We start from the raw sequence: 22,880 nt of genomic DNA, 5'->3' as shown, positions 1-22,880 counted from the left end.
GGGAGTCCAAACCGCGTCCCCACGTCCATCTGGGTCTGTGGGTGACCACTGTGGGCGGTTTCCCTGTGGCTGTGGCACTGAGCAGCCTCATCCCATGGGGTGATGCCCTTAGAGCAGCCCCGCAGCGCAGCGAGCCCCGGAGCGAGGGGCAGCGCTGCTCCCCACACGGCGTTGCTTGGGTCCCCCTTTGCTGCGAGCCCGGGCCAAACCTGGGGAGCAAAGCGGGCGATCCAGTGGGGACAGAGCAGCCCCTCTGCTGTCCCTGTGCTGCAGGCACTGCCGCCAGGGCACGCTGCCCCAGCCCCGGGCTCCTTCTGCCGGCCAGAGGAGCCAGGCTCCGCGCAGGAGATGCAGGGCAGGACTGCCTCCTGGGGGTGGCAGTCACCGCAGCCTTTCGGGCCGGAGATGGATGCGTCGAGGCAGAGCAAAGTGGGTGCCCTGAGCCGAGGTACGGCTGGGAGAGACCCCAGCAAACCAGAAATGCTCGTTTACTGAGAGCTGGACGCCCAAAATAGCTCCTTTTCTGAGAGCTGGGCGAGATTCCAGGCGCTGTCTGGAAAGCCGCTGCTTTGGTGCATAATTCACCTGTTTATAGTAGTTCACTGGACTTGTGAAATCCTGCTCAAAATGAGGCCAGAGAACTGATCCAGCACAAAACCAGACCTGGAGCAACCTCGCTGGAAGGGAATGGGAGTCTCAGCAGACCATGCTGCTACTATTTTCTTGTCACTGATATTCACAGAAAGTACAACTTTAACCATTCCAAAAGCCAGAGCAGAGGGTAAGTGCTTGGGATGTATTACCACGTGTGTGCAGGATGTGTCCTTTGCTGTCCCCTCAAACCCCCTGCCAAGCCAGGTCTCCCACGACCCCTTCCAGCCTTGTTTTAGCGCACATTTGAGGAGCCCCTGCCCCCCTGTGGGTCAGCACGATGGTTCTAGGAGGAGCAGAGTGGGGCAAGAGAGAGTGCCTGGGGACAGGAGAGTAACTGTGTTACTCCCTAAGGTGTCACAACACTCTCTGGGACTTCGTAGTCACGTCCTCTTTTGCACCTCCCTTGAGAACTAGACAAGCATTGCCCCAAAATGCAGATTCTAAGGCTGTGCCTTAGACAAGAGCCTTGCTGATGTGCTGTCTAGGAAAGAGAGAGAGGGAGAAGGAGGTGGCTGGTTTCTGCCCGCTCATTGCTACGATGCTCTCATACTGAGGTTGTTCAAACATTAAGAGCATTAAATAGAATAAACACTGTCTCAAGCTTTCTGGATACTCCCCAGCCATTTTACACCTCTCTAATGAAATTGTCTGTTGCAAAAATAGACGAAAGTAATGATTTACTTTATTAATATTTTCTAATCCTCTAGTTGGAAATACATGTCTCTTTTTAATCTTTTTCTTCCTTTTCCCTTAAATCCACTGAAAATTACTTTAGCAGGTCTATCAACTTGGAGAATCCCATTTGAGTGTTTTAACTGAAATAACCTGAGAAATGATTGATCATTTAAGATGGCAACAGTCACCCAAGGACAAATCCTGGAAGTAATTCACTACTTTCCCTGGAGTCAGAATTGATCTATTGATATAAACAATCTGAAATATCCCAACAAACATATTATTAAATATAATGCAGCTCTTTTTTTTTTTTTCTTTTTTTTTTTTTTTTCTTTTTTTTTTTTTTTTTTTGGTTGTCCTGAATTTTAGAGATCTGGTAAGAGTAAGATATCTATGTACCATATACAGCTGATATCTATGTACCATATACAGCTGTGCATATGTTCTCAGGCCTGAGTAATTGTGGCATCAATAACAAGTAATTAGCATCCATATACTTGAGTGGATTAGCAGGACTATGGAAAAAACAGAACTTGTATACACTCAAAACTTTATTAGAACAAGCTGTTTAAAATCTCAAACTCTTATATACAATTAAGCAATATTGTGTCTTTCAAATATTTACATTACAAAATAATTTGAAACAGCTATTTGATAAAACAGTTGAATATACAGCAGTTTCACATCAGAAAGGTAACAAAAGTTCAATTTAGGGTCCCCCAATGAGTTTAGCATTACAAAAAAAAATATTTTTTAATCTCAGACCAAGAGTTATCTACGAATCTATAACTTATGATTATGTGGAAACTAAAAGATTGTTCCTGTTCGCTGAGGTTAATGTTAGGGCTGTGTGCTTTACAAGTGCAGGACTCTTATGGAATTTATTAGCTGCTGGTAATATCAGCAACCTTATGTTTGTAACTTTATGGAGGAGTTATTTCTATTTTGTTAAGATACCAATTTTTAGCATATCTAGGAGAGGTGCTGATTTTTAATCACCCTTGTTATTACCTATGTATTTCTCAGACAAAGCCTCCTTTGGATCTGTAGCTTTTCTGCAGGACAAAAAGGCCTCACTCTGTAAATGAGATGTCAAATTGTCTTGAAGTGCTGGATAACTGCTGAAATTATTGAAGAAAATGGAAGAAGAGGTAGCAGTTCCTTTGGGATCATCACATTTGTGAAACATTTTAGAACAGTACATGTTGGGAGACACTTCCTGTTTCCATGCTTTTTCTCATTTTCTGCTGAGGGATGATAACTTATCAGTTACCGGTGGATATTGCAGGGTGATGGTGAGATGGGTTCAGATCAGGCTAACAATGAGGATATTACCACAGAGGCTTAAATACTCTGTAGTGCACAGTGATAAAATAATTTTGAGAGTTTGCTGCTATCTTATCTGCTGTCTGGTTGCTCTTCTTTTTATTTTGTGGGTTAGAGGATCTGACTGTGTGAATGATTTAGGAAAAATGAAGGTGCATCAACAGAAGGTGTACAGTTAATACTCGTGAACTGGAATATCATGAAGTTTTGGCTGTATTAATGTAGGTGTGAAGTGGCCTAAATCCCATGCAATTCAATCCACCCACAAAATTAAAGTACTGAGGCAAAACTGTGCAAAAGGAAATGACCAGGAACTGATGAATAGTATAAAACAAGCAGGAGAGCAAGGGGCACACGGGCGAGCATTAGAGGGAAATACCAAATGGGGTGAGGGAGGAGAGGGGCCAAAGCAGTGCCCCTGGTGCAGCTGCAGCCCTGAGCCCCCTTCACAGAAAGGCTGGGCTTCAGTGAGAGGGCAGGAGCTGGGCAGAGCCTGTGGCAATGCAGACCTCAGTGGGGAAGTGATGATCAGAGAGACCAGTGGGGTGGCAGGGAGCAGTGCGGATGGGTGAGTGATCCCCTTCTTAGTTTAGGGCTAGGGGAAGAATAAAAGTGGTGTATAAATGTTCAGGAAAAAGAGAAATACTAAAAATTGTATTTGTTCTGGTGCTGAGGGAAATATCCATAACTATACTGAAATGCAAATTGCTTCACCCCCGGTCTGTTTCACACAAGGAGGACAGAACCTAAACACAGGTGAGATTTGATGGAATGGCACATTTTTCAATAGTAATGCAGCACATATTAAATTTGGACTTTTAAAAATCAGCAGATAGAGAAAAATTCTGTTAGAATTGGCCAAGGAAGTACCCAAAGCATTGTTTTGTATTTTTAAAGGCCAAGAAAAGTTCCTGAAGAGGCAAATAAATTTTCTAGCATGCCAGAATTTAGACAGGCTAAGTGACATGAATAATTATAAACCTTGAACCTAGACATTACTTCTGGACAAAATTGATTTTAAAGCTTTACATAGAGATTGATCAATGATGAGCACTGGAATAAGAACTGGTGCTTAATGGCACTAAGTTTACAGAAAATACATTCTCTCCAGGTAAACTTGAAAAATAAAACATATAAATTAAACATAATCTCTGAGAAAGTTATTTGGAACTGTACAGCCTTTTATCTGAGAGGAGGACCATCTAGAATTGACACTAACCCCAAACCATCAACATCTACAACACAGGCTCCTTTCAAATGCCACAGCAAACTGAGTTGGGGCATTGCTGTGATATCAAACGGGTCATCAGTGTACCAGAACTGAGTTCAGCCATGCAGTGATACAACACCACCTCTGGGAGTTGGTTCATTCTTTTAAACCAATATTCTACATGATGGGTTTACTGTCAGGAAATAATGGAAATGTTTTAAAAAGAGCTGTGAAAGATGAACTTAAAACACTTCTTTCAAAGTTAAAAATCATCCACACAGGGAAAAATTTTTATTCTTTGAGGAAATTACTAATCAATTCAAATTCAATAATGAATGAATATGGTTAGCTCTAAACATTTTTTCCTTCTGTATTTTGACATGTCTTTCATTATTCACAAAGCTGAACCATCCTCTGTCAGCTGTAAGCGATACTCAGATGCCATCACAGAGGCTTGGGGCATTTGTTTTCTCTCTTTAATCAAGCTATGCATGGTAACTTATTAGTGAATTATTTGCAGGCAAAAAACCTGATCATATTAAACATGTATTGAGTGGGAAGGCAAAATATTTTTAAATAGAATATGAGGACAGGTAGGACATAAGATATGGTGAGATATGAAACTGCTATTTTTAATAAGGCAAGAGAAACTTTGCCCAGACAAGGATTCATTTTTATGTGTGTTACATATTTAAGCTCTGATCCCTGAGACATACTATCTAAAATCAGTGGACACAGTTACAACATTCATATTCCCACCTTGAGGTATGCCAGGAGTCTGATTTTTTTTTGTTGGAACTAAAAGTGGCTGGGCACACTTAGAAGTCCTTGCCTTTCAGATATTGCAGGCTCAGTATTTAAAAACAGAAGCAGCAGAAAACCTCCTGTATCTGAAAACCTTGACCAAGTAGTTATGCATAACACATGCTTATCTAAATCTGTATTTGATGTGAATACCGAATTGTTCCATTTTTCAACCTCACTCATTAAAAAAAAAAAAAAAAGAGAGAGAAATGTTTTTAAGTTGAATATTCCTGAAGTAGGTGGTTAGAGAACAGCCCTGGGCAGGAAGAAGAGTTGCACAGGGAGAGCTAGCTCAGGGCACTCATCTGTGGAGAAAACAAACTGAAAGGCAGTCTCAAAATAACACTTGTCACTTCTACAGGGCCTTTAATGTGAAAACCAAAAAGCACTCTGCAGAATCTGTGCCCTGGCTGGGCTGCAGTCACTTCTGGCTATTGCTTTGAGAGGTTTTTCAGCTGCTCTCTGTGCTCAGAGCTGGTCTGTCAGTCCTAGCCTGGTACCCCCCAACAGCAGTCCTGTGCAAATCAGTGCACTGCTCAGAAAAAGCAAATTGAGAAATAAACATTGCATAGGCATGAGCTTCACATCCACCAAACCAGGGCAGTCAGAATTATGGACACTGAAAAAGCACCCTCAAAACCAAACCAAACTGAAGAAACCAAACCTGGAACAGAATTGGTTTCAAGTGCTGCACAATACACAACTGTGGAACTAGACAGAAATATGGACTACTTTGAGAACATTCAGCAGGGGTTTCTCTTGATTTGGGGTGAATCTCATTGCAAAAAGAATTTAAATGAGTCATTAATCTTGCTAGAGTCCTTTTCTTTATTTTCTTTTTTTTTCCCCTTCTTTTTATTTTCTTCTTTTCCCTTGGCGATGTTTCCTTTCTGAAGACCATATGAAGCAGAAGACAACAAAAGCATTTGCTTCTCTGGCCTTTTGAGATGAATTATATTTAAATCCAGTTCTTCCAATATCTGGGGGATGATGAGCTTGTGTGCTGCATCCCTTTAGCCAGTTCTTTGCTGTCCTGAGGACTTCATGATTCACCATCACTGTGTACACATGGAAAAGAAAAAAACACCAGTGTCACGCTCTTGGGTTAGTTGTCTCAGCAGGAAATAACATGCAAGAGTATCTCTAGAGTTCATGGGAAGGTGTTACCAGAAAATAAATCTGTCACTCATGTAATGGATGAACTGATGCTGGCAGCGAGCACTGCTCTGATTCCTGTCTGATGGTTCATGGCTGCCCAGCACAGCCTTTCCCCTGCTCCTGGCTCTCTTTCCTCAGCTGAGGAAAACTTTTTGGTTTACAGCTGACCTTGTAACAGGTGCATTTTCTCTTTGTCCCACTGGTTTCTGCCCAAGTGGCTTGCTCCCTAGCACTCTCTTAATAATGTTTGGCTCATGCCAATGTTAAAAAATGTGACATCTTATATTGTCTGATTTTAATTCAGTCAGCAGGGATAACAGCAGGGTTTTAAACCACCTCTGAAGCTAAAAGGGCCACCCATAATCTTAATATTTTACATGTTTTCTTAAGTCTCTTGCCAAATTGAGGCACATCCTGGGAATGCAGTACTTCTTTGTGTACTGATCCACCATCCACCCAAAACATTTCTCCACAGGAAGGAGCCATCCTTTTTCAGACAGAAAGACAAGAAGGGTGCCCAGCAGCCCCCAAGACAAACCAAACCTCTCAGGTGATAAAGCACAGGGGGATTGCTTGTTCTCCACCCCCTACAATGACCCATGCTGTGAAGGGGACAGGCTGCATTTATTTTCTGGAACAGTAAAGGTCCCTGGAGCAGAGATTGGTCTCTACCCCCTTGTGCCCCACAGATCATCAGCCCTGGCCTGCTGCCCCTGCACGCACAGGATGGGAGCCCTGGCCCCAGGCAGCTGCAGCTGCAATTCTGTGCTCAGGCACAATCAGGATTCTAGCAGCAGCTTTCAAATGCAAGAAGATTTGATTCAAATATACTTATTTTGAAAAGCGTATATAAATTTTGAAAATGTGTATATACATATGTTTGTAACTTAGCCTGCAAGGCCAGGGAAGGTGACCTCCACCTGTCAGGGAGCCCAGGTTGTCATATCTCACTTCCTTTGCACAAATGTGCAGCCTTGGTGCTTGTGAGCACAAATTTTGCCATAATTATATCGTTATTTCAATTAATTACTTAGTCTTCCCCTTTCCCCACTCAAAAGAGCTGCTGAAAACATCTATTTATCTGTATGTAATTCTCTTTCTGACATTATTTATTCATCTAAGAATTTGGTTGGGAGAAGCAGCAGATCTTGGACTGATAAGGTTCGATTGCAAATAAACAGGAAATTTTTGTTTGTTTCCCATAAATCCCTCCACTTCAAATATCTTTTCACATTGAAATGAAGCATATTTCAAAATTTTGTATGAAATTAAATTTGAAGGAGTAGCCTTGGGGTAAGGGAAACATTCAACGTAGAAATACTTTACTGTCACACAGTTCTGCTTGTCAAAAATTTAAAAAATTTTTATATTAAAAATACACTTACTCTGAAGAGTAGTTTTGAAACAAACTTCATTCTGAAAATGTCAAAGTGCCATTATTTAAATGTTTTGTCTCATATGGTTTCAAAATCATTCATAGTTCAAGACATTTGGGTCTTGATGAGCTCCCCCTCAGCATCTTTGTGAAGCAAGAAAACACCATCTCTGTTCAGTGTGGCCTGAGATGTTTCCCATACTGAAATATCAATAAAATATGAAAAATAAATTACCCTAATTTTAGAAGAATTTTGCCCAAGCAAAGTAGTCTTTCAGAATCTTAAATTGAATCTAATATTCCTGCACTTTATATTCAGCTAATATCCCTTGTCTGAACAGCTCTGAATGTTTTAGAGATAAATCTCCTATTTTTATTTGCACTTGCTTGCCTTTCTACAATTCAGGGGCATACATTTCTCTAATCTTGTCTGATTCTAAGATACCCTTCACAAGAAAATTTGCTTAAATAATGAGCGTGCCTTTGCTCTGACTGGAGCATACTTATCTGAACGGGGTTGCTTTTTTGTATCAAGGCTTAAGCCTCACTGTAGTGTTCTAAAATAACTCTATTTCACAGGTGGGGAGCTTGAGGTAGGGTGTAGCTCAAAGATGCCTTTTGATGGCCAGGAGCAAAATCCCCTTCTTCAGCTGAGGTTAATGCAAATCCAGTACAAAACCACTCCTTTAGCAAGGATGGTAAAATGTCAGCTCAAGCTGGTAGACCCCGATGGGGTTTTTCCCCCCTTAAAATGAATTGTTAAAGATTTGGAAAGTAAACTTGATGCTGAGGGTGGTGTTGTGCCTAAAAAGCCTTTTGCACTATGACTTCTGCCAGCGTTGGCCTATAGCTGCAGCATCCTTTGTGCTGTACTCCCTGCTACAGTCAGTGGTACACTCAGCAAATCTGCTTGTAGAGAGCTGCTGTGCAGCTGCCTCCCCTCAACAATTTTCCCCCCTCTGAGCTGTCATTCAGCAGCATGAAGGGAAGACCCAGATGGCTAACAAATCCAGGATCTTTTCCAGTTGCTAAGGGTAAAATTAATGTGCTTGCTTGCATCTGGAATCTAGGATCTAAGCCCTTTTTTTTTCAAACAATCTGAACTAAAACAACAGCATTGATTTCACTTGCTATAGGTGTAAAAATAAACCTTTTATATACAAGTGGCTGTAGTGGACAAGCCCCATCCAGAGGTTCCTCTGAAACTGCAGCTTTGGAACAACTGAGCTGTAAACTCGCAGCAGTGGTGATTTAACATCCCTATTTCACTCCTGAGCAAGGAAATTCAGAAAAGAGGATTGGAATATTATGGCAGTCTACTGCAGGAGGTGCAATTCTGCCAGAGGCATGGTCAGTGGAATTATCTGATGCCACGGGAAGCAGAGCTAGGTCCTCTCCCAGCTCCTGGCCTTGCCTGATTGCATCACTGCTCGCACTGCACCAGGGATTTCTTGGCACACAGGATGGCTTGTTTGTTATCGTAACCTGGCACAGAGAAGCTGCTTTGCCCACTTCTCAAAATGCAGCTGCAACACAAGGGTGCAGGCAAGGGTAATGTACAGCCTCTTGCTTCCAGCTGGAAACAAGAACCAGAATTTTTAATTAGGGAAAATTGCAAGGGGCTTAGGAGTTCTGGCCAAACTCCTAAGGAAACCAACCAGAAAGATTTTAAGTTTACAAGCTGGTCAGGATTGTGGTTTTGCATCCCACTCTGTTGGACTATCAACTAGTGCCAGCTCTGGGGGAGTGCTGCAAGGGGGCACTGGGAAGATCCTTCATGTTCCTCATTCTCATTTTCTCCTTGCAGTCAGACAAGTCCCTGTCTTTCAGGTCACAGCTCCAGCCAAAACATCTGGCAGTGATTCCCAAGAACTTATAGGCACCAGGTGGCAGAGGGGAACTGGGTGCCTTTGCTGAAGGGTGCCAAGGAAGCTATGCTGAATGCTTGTATTAACACCTTGGGAAACTGTGATTAAAGTCTGATCAGTGCGTGAAACTCCATCTGTGCCATCTGGTTGTCTGTCTTGCACCACTTTACAACTGTAAGATTATTTAGCAGTGCAGTTTACAGGAAGAGACCTGTTCAGAAATAAGAGTGTCAAGCCTTTAGTTTAAGTTGAAGTCAAAGTTTCTATACATAAAAATTTTAAAACTTAAATGGACCAAAGAATAATTCTATAATTACATACAAAAAAAAATTAGAATGACACTGACCATATTTCTTCAAACAATAGAATGAATTAAAGTACCTTGGGTTGGCAATTGATTCTTTTTCTTCTTCCCTTACTGTAGGTAAACATTCACAGTCACCTGGAAAAGGGTAAGAAACTAGACTATAGTTACTCTTGTCAATTGTTCTACATTTATTTCAAAAATGCATGAACTTTTATCAAGCAGTCACTCTAGAATACAGTTCTGCAGATTCACTTCTGCACCCTTTTATCTGCAGGGTCCCCATAGCATGAATCTTACACCTCCTTCCCTTTGATATAGGTGTTGCCAGAATTTATTTATTTTACATGTTCCAGTTCTCTATGTACACCTTTACAAATGAGCATCTTTTGAGCACTGTCTCCTGCACACTGCCACAGGGAGAGTTGTTTGTTAATCTTCCACTGCTGACAGCTGTACCTATGGCTTATAGTCCAGCTGGGAATCTGGGGCTGGAGTTTAGGGAACACTAACACACATACACACATGACAGTACATAAAATACTTGCTTCCTTCTCTCCACAAAATTTTAAAATATATTTTATACCACTTTTTTCCCATGTAGTACAGATAATGTCCCTCTTTCACTACTGCCACTTAGCACATGTTTTCTATAAAAGATTTCAGACTGAGAAGGTCAAAACCCCATCATGTGAAGCACTGTGCTAATGCAAAGAAATGCTCCAAAGAGCTTTATGTCCTGAAAAACAAAGCATGCCTAGTAGGTCAGGCAAATGAGCCATTTGGATAGAAGGCAAGGGACCAGGAATGAAAAAAATATCAATGTTTCAGCATTTCCTAGCCAGTGAAAAGCTGTTCGTGGTTCAAAATCAGGCCTTGGTTAACTCATGGCCTACTGAAGACCTACATTTTTTGAGGAGACCCTGGAGGGACAATGGAGACCCCTTAGAGGTTTTGACTGGGGAATTCACCTGGGAGAAAAATGGGGGAGGGAAATGCAAGGTACTCTTAAGCAATTGAGAAGGCAGCTGAAGATGCTGCTGCTGGTAGTTACTATATGTTCTAATTGCTCCATGTGCTGATAGCCTTGAAGGGAGGGGAAGGGCATATTCATAGGCTCCTGGCAGCAATTTTAAATGAATGGTGGTCTGAACTATGAGCAAATGCATATTTCTTCTACAATTCCTCAGTCTGGAGCACAAAAGTATAGAAATTCTGGAGACTGAAAGGATTAGATGCTTCAGAGAAGCTAGTATTTAGCATTAAAATGTGTATTTAAAAATATAAATAACATTCACAGCTATAAGTGTGTTTAATAGAATTGTCTACTGGAAACTGAAAACACTTATGAGATTCTATCACATATTAAAAATAAACTCCCACACAAACTAAAATACTCCTCTGAAAAAATCTACCCCTGACATTTGTTCAGTTATTTTAGTAGGAGGGAGTCAAGAGCACAAGTAAAAATGTTGTAGGGAAAGCAGTGGCATGCATACAAAACACCTTCCATTGATTTCCTCTGCATGGGCTCTATGTCAGCAGGCAAGAGAGGGAGGAGGGAGTACAGGGGTTACTGTGTACCATTTTTGTTCATGCTGTTCATCCATTTATCGAGTTCTTCCATTTCTATCTCCATAACAGAGGGTGTGTCTTCTTCAAAAATAGGACTTGAGAGAAGAGAGGGGGGGAAAATGTATTACACAAAGTGCTTAATTCAAACAGCTTGCAATGTAGTGATTTTGTATGACTGTCTCTAATTCCAGACACGTGTATTAACTCTGGAAAGACATCCCAGCCCAGTAATCTGAGGAGATGTCAGCCCAGTGGGTGTGAACCAAGGGGTCATGAACAGATGCAAGGGAGTGGCACTGAGATGCCAGCCCTGGGCAGAGGTAGGGCCAGCTGAGACACAGCACAGAGGGACTCGGTGCAGCCAGAGACATGCCAGGGCACAGGATCATTGCAGCTTCTTGAAAACTGTCCCTGCTGTAAATAGAAAACTAAAAAAAAAAGATAGTTTGTCCCTACCCCTTCTGGAACACATGACAGAAGTGCCATTTCTCCAGTGCTAAAAGCTGAAGGCCTAAAGTTTCATCATGTCTGTGACTGACATTTGCAGTGACTTCAAAAGGAAAGGTCATGAGAGTTGTGTTTATTTAAACGCCTCTGCTTAGCTTCCTTTTGCTTATCATTCCTGCAGTCATATGATAGAAAATATGTTTTCAGAAAAAAAAACCCTTCTTTTTTCTCATAGAGCCAATTTAAGAACTTTCAGCATTAATTAGCAAGATGGAGATCAATAAAAGGCAACAATAAAAACTATGACTCTGAGAAGAGCCACACAGCTTCTGTCTTGTTTTCCAAGCATCCAAGGCATTGCTCCTGTGGCAGCCAGGCCAGCCTTTCTGCCTCACCTCTGAGTAAGAAGATAAACTTGAAAAACAGGGGAGCAAGACACAGAGCTTATTCTGAATAGCAAAAGCCTGTGATGAGCCTGGGAACTGATCCCCTTTGCTGATGGGGCACCTTGTACCACTTGTGGTGCGAAAGAGCAGCCTCAGTGAGGTCTGTGGGCTGTGGGTGTCCGTGGGGCAGCCCTTGCCTCAGCCACCACTTACTCTTGTTCTCCTGCTCTAGTCTTACACTTCAGCCACATACTGAAGTCACACTTTACCCACCTGTTGAGATTGATGGTGTAATTAATGTCAAAATGTAATGGTGTTTAATGTACAGCTAAATTAAAAGAGGCAGTGAAGGAGACAAAGGTTAGAGTAAAAGAAATTTTTTTTAAAATAATGATATTCATAAAATTTACCTTTTTACATTTTCACTTCCCAGCTCATCTGGAAAAGAAGAAAGTTTGTGTTCAGAGTTCTGTGTGATATTTACCCATTGTATTTACAGGGTCCGGACTGTGTGCAAGTCTTGAATAGGGTCAAGTAAAACAGGTTGCATTTTCAAAAGGCATAAAAACTAAATTGCAGATGAAAGACAAAACATCTTATCCTGTTTGCAATTTTCAGAGGAACCCATTCTTTTGAATCTAAAAGCATCTCATTATTAGCCCAGCCCTGCTGGGAGGAAGCCCAGTGTTGGTGTTGCAGTGGGCAGGACAGGGCAGATGCACACTTCCTTCAGCAGAACAGATGTGCTGAGGGAAATGGTATCCTGAAAGGGAACCACTTCTGCAAAAAAAAATTGTTTGCTAGAAGCATCGGGACATTTTGCTACAGATTACACTTGGGCAATTCAGCTCTGTGTGGAGACTCTGGGGGCTGCTCATGGGGAGAAGGGAGTTGGACTGCATGGCAGATTAGATCTCAGTTAGGCAAATGAAGCTGAACTAGCCAGATGTCAAAAGGGATCCAATCTACTTATGACTCCAAGACAAAGTAAAAATGGAGGGGGGAAATGGTGTCACAGACATAATTCTGATAAATATCTTCACCTCCAGGAATCAAGTGATTGAAGAACCTGTCTTAAATCACCTTATTTTTAATTCATTGTTGCCAGCGGGTGATACCTCCCAGTTGTTCCAGCACATTCCCAGACTGCAGAGCCACCCCAGAACCACAGAGCCATCTGCCCCATCCTTGAGGATGCTCAAAATCCCAGGCTGGCACAGGGCATGAGTTCCTAAGATTGTGTTCCTGCAATGTGCCACATTTCCTAACTCTCTGAAGAGTGTACCTGCATTTCAATTACCCAGAAACAGGCAGGCAAGTGGGTGCCTGGTTGCAAATTCATAGTTTGTTAGAGGGAAACCCAGTGACTGGGCAAATGCAACCTAAAAATGTGCTGAAAACTTGACTTTAAATCTGTGTTGAATGTGTTACACTGTGTGCAGGCTGATGAGCTGACAGCTGCACTCTGACCATGCAGATACACTGATATGACCATCTCAGCATTTCACTTATCAACCATGTGGTTTTATTATGGCACCTCAGTTTGCTCTCCTGTGGTTTGACACTCCAAGTTACCAATTCCTCTGTTAACAGATCACAGCACCTTCCTGAAGCATTGCTCACCCTACTGCAGCACCCAGGCAGTCTGACCTAGCTCATTTGCTGTGATGCCTTCACAGCAGCCTCCACCCTATGCAATCAGGATTCCTTAAAATTGTTCCTTATAATGATTTTTCTTGATCTTATTTCATTGAAGCTCCAAGCAGGTTTACCTTGTGGGCACTAAGACCAACAGAAGCATTAATTTCACCTTGCCTAAAGTTGTTGAGCATAAAGACAGAACAAGCATTTGCAGCCACAGTTATATCTCTGAGCATTCTCAGCATTTCCAGGAGCCAGAGATTGGTGCCAGGGCTCCCATGGGTGTGGCAGCAGGAGCAGGAGGTGCCAAGAGGCAGAAGAAGTAGCTCCTGCCCAAGGAGAGGTGTGTGACCAGGAGTACCTGACTGGGGAGGATCCCTCTCTTGCTTGTCAAACATGCAACTACAGCCAGAGAAGGACATCCTAAATGTGGCACCCCATCCCTTAATGATCTGTTATTGTTGAACACATGCTAGAAACAGACTTTTGATGCACAAGAAGACAGATTTACCTTGCTTGGACTTTTTCCGTTTATGATGCATTACAAAAAATGTGATCAATAAAATCAGCAGGACCAGCAGCGCCACAGGGACAACATATATCAAGATAGACTGTTCTGTTGCTTCTAGGCTCTCCTCATCATTCACAGCATTCAGTTCAGTACTTGGAGAGCTCTGTGTATCAAGGCTGCTTTCAGTAGTGCCTGCAGTTACAAGTACTGGCCCATGGTCATCCACAGTCGAAGGGCTCGCAGCAGGAAGATGTGTCGCTGTGAAAGTGGGTGATATCATCGATCCATCTCCTGATCCATCAGTCCCAGCATCTGTCAAATATATGAGGACAGCTTAACATTTTAAGAGTTTCATCAGTGAGCCACAGTGTACAACTTTAGTATTTACTTCCATTTGATGTATTAAAAAAACCCAACAGATGCCTCATACACACAGATTGGAAGTCTTGGGCATTGGATGTAAAATTAGATCTCAGCTTTATCACAAAACCTTACCAGTCATGACCACGTTCCTCAGCTGACTTTTCCTGGGACACGTCAGCATGTGTCATCTGTCTGCACACAGCTGCCTTGCACAAACAGATTTCTGTTGCTGCACGTTGGCATCCGGTCTTGCTCACATGAGAAATCATTCTGCTTCTCAGTAAACCACACCAGCCTGTTTTGCTTCTCAGTCCTGGCACATATGTTCCTCCCCTTACCCAAGGAGTTAGGTACTGCCTTCAGGGAGACCATTATCCCTGGTTCACCAGTTCCTTTGGTTCACTCATCTCCCTGCTTCTGTACCTTTCTCAAATTTGTTAAATTTGCGTCACTGTGAAAAACAGAGTTGGTGAAACGAAGTCTGAAGGATGCAAGAGCTGCTGACTTCCCCATCTGCGTGGACTAGAAGAGGTGTTAGTGACACGGGGACCTCACTGCATACAGGTCCAATGAACTGTTCCTCTGACTGATTCCGCAGGCTGGCTGAAGGAGCATGTGGCAAAGCATCAGTGCTGGATATTCCCCATGAGTGCTAAGACTGGGGGTTTTGAACTTTGATCTCAGTTATGGTTTCAATTATCACTCATTTTGCAAGAAAAGTGGCTAAAATTGACTGTGTCAGTAATAGTGAAACAAGTGCTTCTTTTGTGTGTTTACATAAGAGTCTATTGACTGTCACTGAGTTTAAAAGCTTTAAAGAAGTACAGCAAATTCTGGGCTGATGCTGTATTCTGTATGGATGCCAAAACCCTGTTGTAGCCAAAGGTGCAAGAATCAGCCCTTATCTAAATTACAGCAGAAAAGCCTCCAAGAATTTTCTTGGCATGAAATGAAATGACGGGCTTTTTGTGTTATCTGCCCTTTCAGATACAATGCCAGCATGGCGCACATCTCATTTTGTGCAATAAAGCAGGATGGAATTTTTTTACTTTTGCAATTACATGTTTCTCCTCATTCTTGTAAAGTGCTGGGCAGCCAGAGTTTCCACAAGAGTTAGCAAGAGCTTAAGGTTTTCAGCACCTCAGTGCTGGCATTTCCAATCTCACAGGACTGGAACCAAAAGTACTTAGCATTTTAAATGCTTTTGTAAACACATTAATCTTCATAATGGCCCTGAGAGATGAGCAGTTATCATCTCCATTTTACAAATGAGGAATCAGAAGGACAGGGATGCTGTCCTTCCCAGGGATGCCAGTGAGAGAGAAAAACCTGGGATTAGAGCGCTATCTCTTGCTTAATCCACTCTGCAGCATCTCCCACCAGATTTGTCTCAAAGATGAGTATTTCATGAGACTGTATTCAAGGAAACCCAATTTCAGATGAATAAAATTATTTGAGTGTGACAGCCATGTTTTATCTAGATTTTTATGCTGCACATATCACACAGGCATCTGATTGTTTCATCCTTTCCTAAAAACTAGGAAAGAATTTGAATATTTAATGTAATACTGTGAAGGTCACCAGACTCCTGCAGCACATTAGGACAATGAGAATGATAGCTCTTCTGTAAAGAAGAGCACTTTGTATCAGTAGTCTCTGTCTCTTCTGTATTTAGTATTTCAGTCAAGAGCAAAGCTCTATCTCTGCCTCCCTTGCAGGTAACGACCTCCTTAGGTGTGTGCTGCTCCCCCCCTGCCCGTGATCTGCTGCCTGTCCTTGATCTTATGGCAGGGGGCAGGAGGGACAGCTCCTCTCCCTTATTCGTTTGGCCATTTGGCTTTTCTTTCCCGGGGCAGTCTGTTGCTCCCAGTGCCTGCAGCCAGTCCATTGCAATTGCTGCTGTGCAGAGCGGCGAGGCAGCACGGGAGATGTGTGTGCTGCCGGCTGTGACATGATGGACTGAGCCCCGGGCAGAGCTGATGGCCCGCCACAGCCTCACTGAACCTCCTCCATGACCTTGCTTCCTTTTCCTCCTCCAGCCACTGCCCTTGAAACCCATTGCCTGCCACATTTGATATATTGAGAGGGACAAGCCTGTTGCTTAAAATAGGGAAAAGGTGTGGAGAAAATACCTTGCTTTTCATTAATTCGTAGAGCTAAAATGGATTTTTCAAATGTCTAACGCATGGTGTGGCTTTAAAGCAAACAGTCACGCCTCATTAACTGCAGTGATAAACTTTCAGCTGCAGAGTATGCTGTGCTTGACTTCTGAGAGAGATTTTTCCAGTATCTCTGCCACTTTGCCTGGTTTTGAGCTATGAAGCAGACTTCAAATCATTTGTCTCTGAGTGAAATAGAATTACCTTTTCTAGTCTCTAGGCAAAGAAAATGGCAAATCACAGGGAGTGACCTTGCTGCCATGTATTTTTTTCACTTTGCATAAATCCAGGGACAAAACAGCATCTCTCTGGGAACACCATTTCCTCTTACAGAGATCTTTTCTCTGAGCGAATTAAATACATCTTTCAGCAGAAGGGCAGCCAATTGCACAATGTTCTTGCAAGGACATTGCTCTTATTTCCTGCATTTTACCTGCTGCCCCAACACATCCCGCTCCCCCTCACCTCAGAGGAGCAGAGCTCAGCCTCAAGGGACGCCTCAGCTGTCACCCAGCAGTTGCTCTCGCTCTCAGGCCACCCACACATCACCTTTTACACAGTGGGAAAGCACAGCCCGCACCTGGGCTGGCCCCGAGGCTGGCACAGGGAAGGATCTGTGCCTCCAGCCCGCGGGGACAGTCGGGCTCAGCTCCCGGTGCAGCTGTGGCGCCTGCCACAGCCACCCAGTGAGACACAGGTGGGTGACCTCAACACCCCAAGTTGCTATTTGTCATAGTGTTTCAATTTAAAGTGCTCAAAACTGCAAGTGGGCTGTGCTGCAGCTGGCCTGAGTGGTTGTTTGGTGGGGTGAGTTACAAGGTTTGGGCATTACAAGGTTTGGAGCAGGGCAGAAGAACATCTGAAAGTTGGAGATTTTGTGAGGTGCTGTTCAAACATTTTCTCCATGCCAGATTTACAGTGATAATTCATACCATGAACTGTCTTGCCAGCTGTGGTTTCATCTTGCAGACATCTACTAGCTCCCTGCAAACGGGAATCTTACAACAATACAGCATGACATTGAGGATGGCAAAGCAAAGCCAGTGAAGTGTAACAAAGAGCAAGTCACGTGTGGCCACATAGATATCTCCTTGACTTTGCAAAGCCTTTCTTACTGAGCTCAGCCTCATGCTGTTGGCTACATTCCAACATCCACATACTCATCCCTCTGCACATCTTGTCCAAGGAGCAAATGCTCATGCAACAACCACATGGGCTTCACCTTTGTCTGGACCACCTGGGGCATGAATGCTGGTGACTTCTTCCTGTGTAAAGGGAAGTGGATGGGAACACAACACAGCTTCAGCCCAGCCTGTATTGCCACTTCCCATGCTTTCAAGAGAAGAAGGGAGAGGGGCTGGCATGCAGCAATCCACCCTGAAGGGAAGGTGGGCACAGCTGGAACTGGAAGCTAAGAAGCTGGAGCTGGAAGTCAGTTTCCATCATGTATAAATGAGCTTAAACAGTTGTTTAAGGGTTCCCCAGTTGAGGTATTAGAGAATCTATAACTCAAAAGACCAAAATACTTGAGCAAGCACTAGCAGCCTCTCATAAAAGGTTCAATTTACAGTTCTTACAAATTATGAAAAAGCTATGTCCCTGTACGCAGATACTATGGTATAAAGCATTACTCAAGATTTTTTACTTTAAAAATATGCTTGGGTCACTAGTAGGCTTTGCTTGAGTTTTGGAGGTGCTCCCAAATATGCTTTTCATGGGGGAGAGAGGTAATTGAATATACCAAGTGGTTTTACAGACTGGAGTCCAAAAAATTATGTCTCAATCAAACAAACAGCATTTCTGTTGTTGCAGCATTTCTACCTCTGTGCTGCAGCATCAGAGGTGGTGATATGGGCTTCCTGATGAAGTAAGCAGGCAAACAGGTTTCTGAATTCACTTGGATGTGAGGCAAAGGAAAATAGCAAAGGAAAACAGCTGGCAGTCAGCACATTCAGTTTTGCTGTAGAACCATCAGTCTCTCTGCTGCCTTGCCGTCAGACTCAAGGACTGGGTTCTCTCAGGGGGATTTTTCAAATTACACCAGAGTGCCTACTGACAGAAGTAAAAGCAATGAGCTAGAGAAAAAGCAAGAGCTATTTCAGTGGGATAGCCAGGCTTATTAGTCTGAAAGGAAAATTTTTATATCTCCGAACTTTCCCATAAGCTATAAAAATGCAGTGAAAGGAAGGCTCACGAGAAGGTGGCAGAACAAGAAAAGGCTGTAAAGCTGGAATAAAGTTACTATATCCTATATCATTCTGCCCCATGCACACATTCTGTTGGTGGTGTAGTCATACCACTCCTCACAGTCTGTGTGATCCTCTGGTGTATTGCTTGGCTCATCCCTGCACTCCACATTTCAGGCTGATGTAAGAAGGCTGCTCCTTGCCGTGGCCACGGCTTGCCCAGCTGCCTGTTGTGGCAGGTCTTGCCTGTCAGTCTGGCTAGAAGAGGAATCCTTAAAAGCCTGCAGGCTAGCTGTTGGGAGCACACACTCTTCTGATGAGGGAGCACAAGCATTTCAGGGTGGCTAATCTGTAGACAAGATCCTATTAAAACGAGGTGCTTAGAAAGCGTTATCTAGGTATAACCTGAAAGAGGAAACAACTGTTTAAGCTCATTTATACAAGATGGAAACTGCTTTTCCTCACTGTATTTCTATGCAGCTGAAGTGCTGCATTAAGAGGCAGCATTGCAAATTCAGTCATACATGTTGGAGTCAAACTGTGAACCTGTAGTCTCATTGCTCACCCCGAGTACTACAGGCTTTGCAGACCAATTTATGCATTTAGTTGCTCCTGCTTATTCCGATGGCCTTCTAGCTCTGCATCTGTGATACTCCTGCGACCTCGCTGTGATGCAAATCTCTCAGTGCTTCTTGCTCTCAGGGGGACCCTGAAATTAAAGATTCAAAAGCTCCGGAGGCTTTCCAGCTATCACAAAATCTCTTGAGGGAAAAGAGACTGGTGTCACTGACTGAAAATTACAATTACAATCTTGCTGATGTAAATGAGAGATTTTCTGAAATGCCCCTGAAGCAATTGAATAAAACAGTGAATGTTTGTGTGTGTGGCTAAAATGGAGGAATGGTGGTAAATACATAGGAGGCGTCGATGTGTTCAGTACAAAGGATTTTTCATCTGCTTTTCAAGGCACTGCACTTTTGAAAGAGAAAATGTAGCAAATCCTCATTTCTTACATTGTTGTTTTGCTTTGCTAGAAAATTTTAACAGGTGATTGTAACAAGTTCAAACCCATTCTCAGTTCATTACTCGAGGGGGGAACAGGTCAAAATTATTACTCCATTAGAGACCTGGCTTTGCAGGGGAGGCAGCCTAAAAGACATTTCTCTGCCAGGAGAGAGCCACTGCCTGTGCTCGTGGTACAAGCTGCTGAATATCTGGATCTTTGATAGCAGTGTTTCTTTGAATGACAATTCAAAACAATAGCACAGAGACACAGACAAAATAGAGCACAACCTGCGAGCACCCCAGCTCTTACCCTTGGTGCTATTACATGGTTTACTGCTCCTCTCCCTCACACATTTTCTTGCTTCCCATGTCAGGCCACTTATGCTGCAATTTCCCACCTGTTCCACTGAACGCAGTGGGAGATGGCCTAGCCTGGGAAATGACTCAAGGATCAGAGCATGTTCCTATAAGCTGTAGTAAGGGTCTTAATGCTTGTTACTAGGGTCAGCACACACACCTAGGCAGGTCTTCAGGGCTGCTGCAAGGCTGAGCAGTGAGTATCATCCCCTACAGTAGAGATGATGCCCTGCACTGTTACCTGTAGGGCTTCCTGACTGCATTACAGCAAGGGGAAGGGAACTGGTGCAAACCCCCATGTCCTCTCAGAATGGAACTGGGAGAAGGCCAGCACCCAGGGCTGAGACCTCAGGAATGCTCTTAGAGCTACTGGATTAGAGTGATTGAAGCATCACAGGGAGAAAAGCATCCATAAATCATAATCCAAATGGCAAGGCTAGGCTTTTACGAGGTTCTGGCATGGTATGGGAACAGGACTTATAAAGACTTTAATCTGTCTGTGCTGCAAGATTTAATCATACTCTGTTTGCCTATTTTCTGAATGGTCTCTAGACAGTACACTGCTTAAAAGGTGAAGACTGTGTCTGGCAAAAGGTGAAAAACTCCCTTAAAGGTCCTGCCCTGTTGATCTGTGAGCAAGGAAGGGTGAGAGCAAAGGATCTCCCTGAGAGGCTGCCCTCAGCAGAGGGGTTCCTGACCCACCAGTGCCTGTGAAGTACATAAGCACTACATAAACCTTCCCCCACCAGTTTCATTTCCCCCCCAAGGCTCAGGTTTACAACTTCCCCGTCCCACCCACAGTCAGAGTAAGCACCCAGGTACATTTGGAGCTGGTTGAATAAGCAAAAACCACCTTTGTATAGGGAGCAAAGGTGGGTGCTCTCCTCCCCTTCCCCTAGGACCGTGGATTGGCTCTGTGGAGTCAGAGCTGACAGGGCTTGGGGAGGGCTCTGGCAGGACTGACTCACTCCCAAAGAGGAACTGTTCCAAAATCAACCAGAATTTAAAGGTGGACCTACTGGTGGGAAGTGGGGAGTGTGGAGAGTGTCACACACCTGGGGTGTGACATCTGTCTGGTGCTTCCTCTAATTGCAGAGAAGGGCAGAGTGCACCCAGCCATGAGCTGAGGGACCCCAGGCTAAGATGTCCCCCTGCCCCATGGGGACGTGGTGATGAAATCATGGCTCTCAGTACCCTGCACATGAGCTAGAGAAGCAGGAGCCTGATCGCTCTGCATTGCCTTCATTTTACTCCTCCATTTCCCTGGGACCTCTGTTTAGCTCTGCCCGTGGCAGGATTTTTGCTCCTCTGACTGCTTTGATTCTGAGCTGCACTCAGTGCTTACAGCATGTTTTCCTAACGTGTCTGCAATGCAGCAGGGCTGTAGTAACACAGCCAAACCCAAACCATTTTATACCTCACTTAGCTCGCTCGTACAGCCAAGCAAGTCTCCTAAGTGCAAGCAGCTCAGCAGCAGCCTGCAGCCCAGCTCTAACCCTGCTTAGAGTACTGCTCTTCAGGGGAAAAGCACTCACACCAAAACACCAATTCCAGCAGCGCATTTTAGGACATTAAGTGAAGTCCAGTGATATTTGAGAGTGACCATTCTTTCCCTGCTTTCTGTAGAGCGCTTGCTCACTACAGCAACACAGAGGCAGCAAACACTTCTAGTCTATATCAAGGCATTTTGGCAAGGATTTGTTAGACCCCAAAAGGCTTACAAGCACTACCTCAGCAAGGTTTCCCTACAAGAGCTGCCTGTCATGTTCAGCTGCTGGCTGCCAAAACGCCAGTGGAACCAATAACCCCTACAAACACGCGAGAGTCTTTGCAATGACACTCCAGTGCCTCAGCATTTTGTCACAAGCTGCTTTTCCACCCATGGTTCTTCTCTTCAAAGGGTCAGAACCTAAGTCCATGGTGCTGGCCACTTTGTTCTGCAGCTGAGAGTTCAAAATATTTGTCTCCGGAACCGGCTGTTCCTTTGTTAAACCAGTTTCAGTGCACCGGGGCTGCGGAAATCAGCAGTCTCCTTTTGAATGGAAGCAGAGCTTTGCCTTTAACTTTGCTATTAAACACTGATGGTATGGGTGTGGGGTTTAAAAAAGTTTAAAAAAATAACTAAAATTAGGAGCAAAATGCCTGGTGGCTCAACATGGAAACTCCCGTTCTCTACACACCTGCAATTTAGGAAAAGTTTGCAATTGTAGGAATTGTTTGCTGCTGTTCGGGGATAGGTCTAAGGAAAAAAAGTCAAAGCTCTGAAAAAAAGAGGCAACTGGAAACAGAGAGGGTAAACACAGCAAAAAGCAGCAGAGAGCAAGTCCCCACAGATCTCCTCCCTGTGCTCACTTCGGAGGGTGTTGCCCTCCAGCTCGGTCCCATTGCTGCAGGCGAGACACGCGGTCCCACCTCGGCAGGGAACGGCGCTTTCCTACTCACCGGAGGCGGCGGGTCCCGCAGCCAGCGCCAGGGCCCAGAGCAGGGCGAGGATCGCGGGGCCCCGCATGCTGCCCCGGCCGCGCTCCCACCTGAGGGGCGCTCCGCAGCCGCCCTGCTGCGCCCGGGCATCTACATTTCCTGCTTCCTGCCGGGGAGCATCTGAGCTGCATTTCTGCAGGAGATGGACTCTCTTTGATGGGTTTTAGGAAGTGATGTAATTCCGTCTGGGCCTGTCAAGCGAGCAATGATTGCAAAAGAAAGAAGAAAAAAAAAACCCAGAAGTTGCTCTTCAGGCACACACTTGACTGAGGCACCTTTATACTGTAGGTGAGAGAGCTCCCGCTCTCTTTCTCTCCTTTCACTCCTGACTTTACCACCTTCTATCTTCATCTACACACAGATCATACAGATACAGACCAGACACAAAACTTCAT

At 44.0% G+C, this 22,880-nt stretch overlaps 1 protein-coding gene across 1 annotated transcript; it reads right to left on the bottom strand.

The window, feature by feature from the left end:
• Positions 1-1,941: 1,941 nt before the first annotated feature.
• On the bottom strand, positions 1,942-22,596 carry TMEM154 (transmembrane protein 154). The gene is made up of 6 exons (XM_058803964.1): positions 22,447-22,596; positions 13,935-14,246; positions 12,193-12,220; positions 10,959-11,044; positions 9,452-9,512; positions 1,942-5,727 (listed from the first exon to the last, which is right to left on the bottom strand). The coding sequence occupies exons 1-6, from the start codon at positions 22,511-22,513 to the stop codon at positions 5,712-5,714; spliced, it is 570 nt and encodes a 189-aa protein (XP_058659947.1). The 5' UTR covers positions 22,514-22,596; the 3' UTR covers positions 1,942-5,711.
• Between the last annotated feature and the right edge of the window lie 284 nt (positions 22,597-22,880).

This window comes from Ammospiza caudacuta, chromosome 4 (assembly GCF_027887145.1).
Source record: "Ammospiza caudacuta isolate bAmmCau1 chromosome 4, bAmmCau1.pri, whole genome shotgun sequence".
NCBI classification, from domain to species: Eukaryota; Metazoa; Chordata; class Aves; order Passeriformes; family Passerellidae; genus Ammospiza; species Ammospiza caudacuta.
The sequence above is the reverse complement of the archived record's forward strand: the minus strand, read 5'-3'. Positions and strand labels throughout refer to the sequence as shown.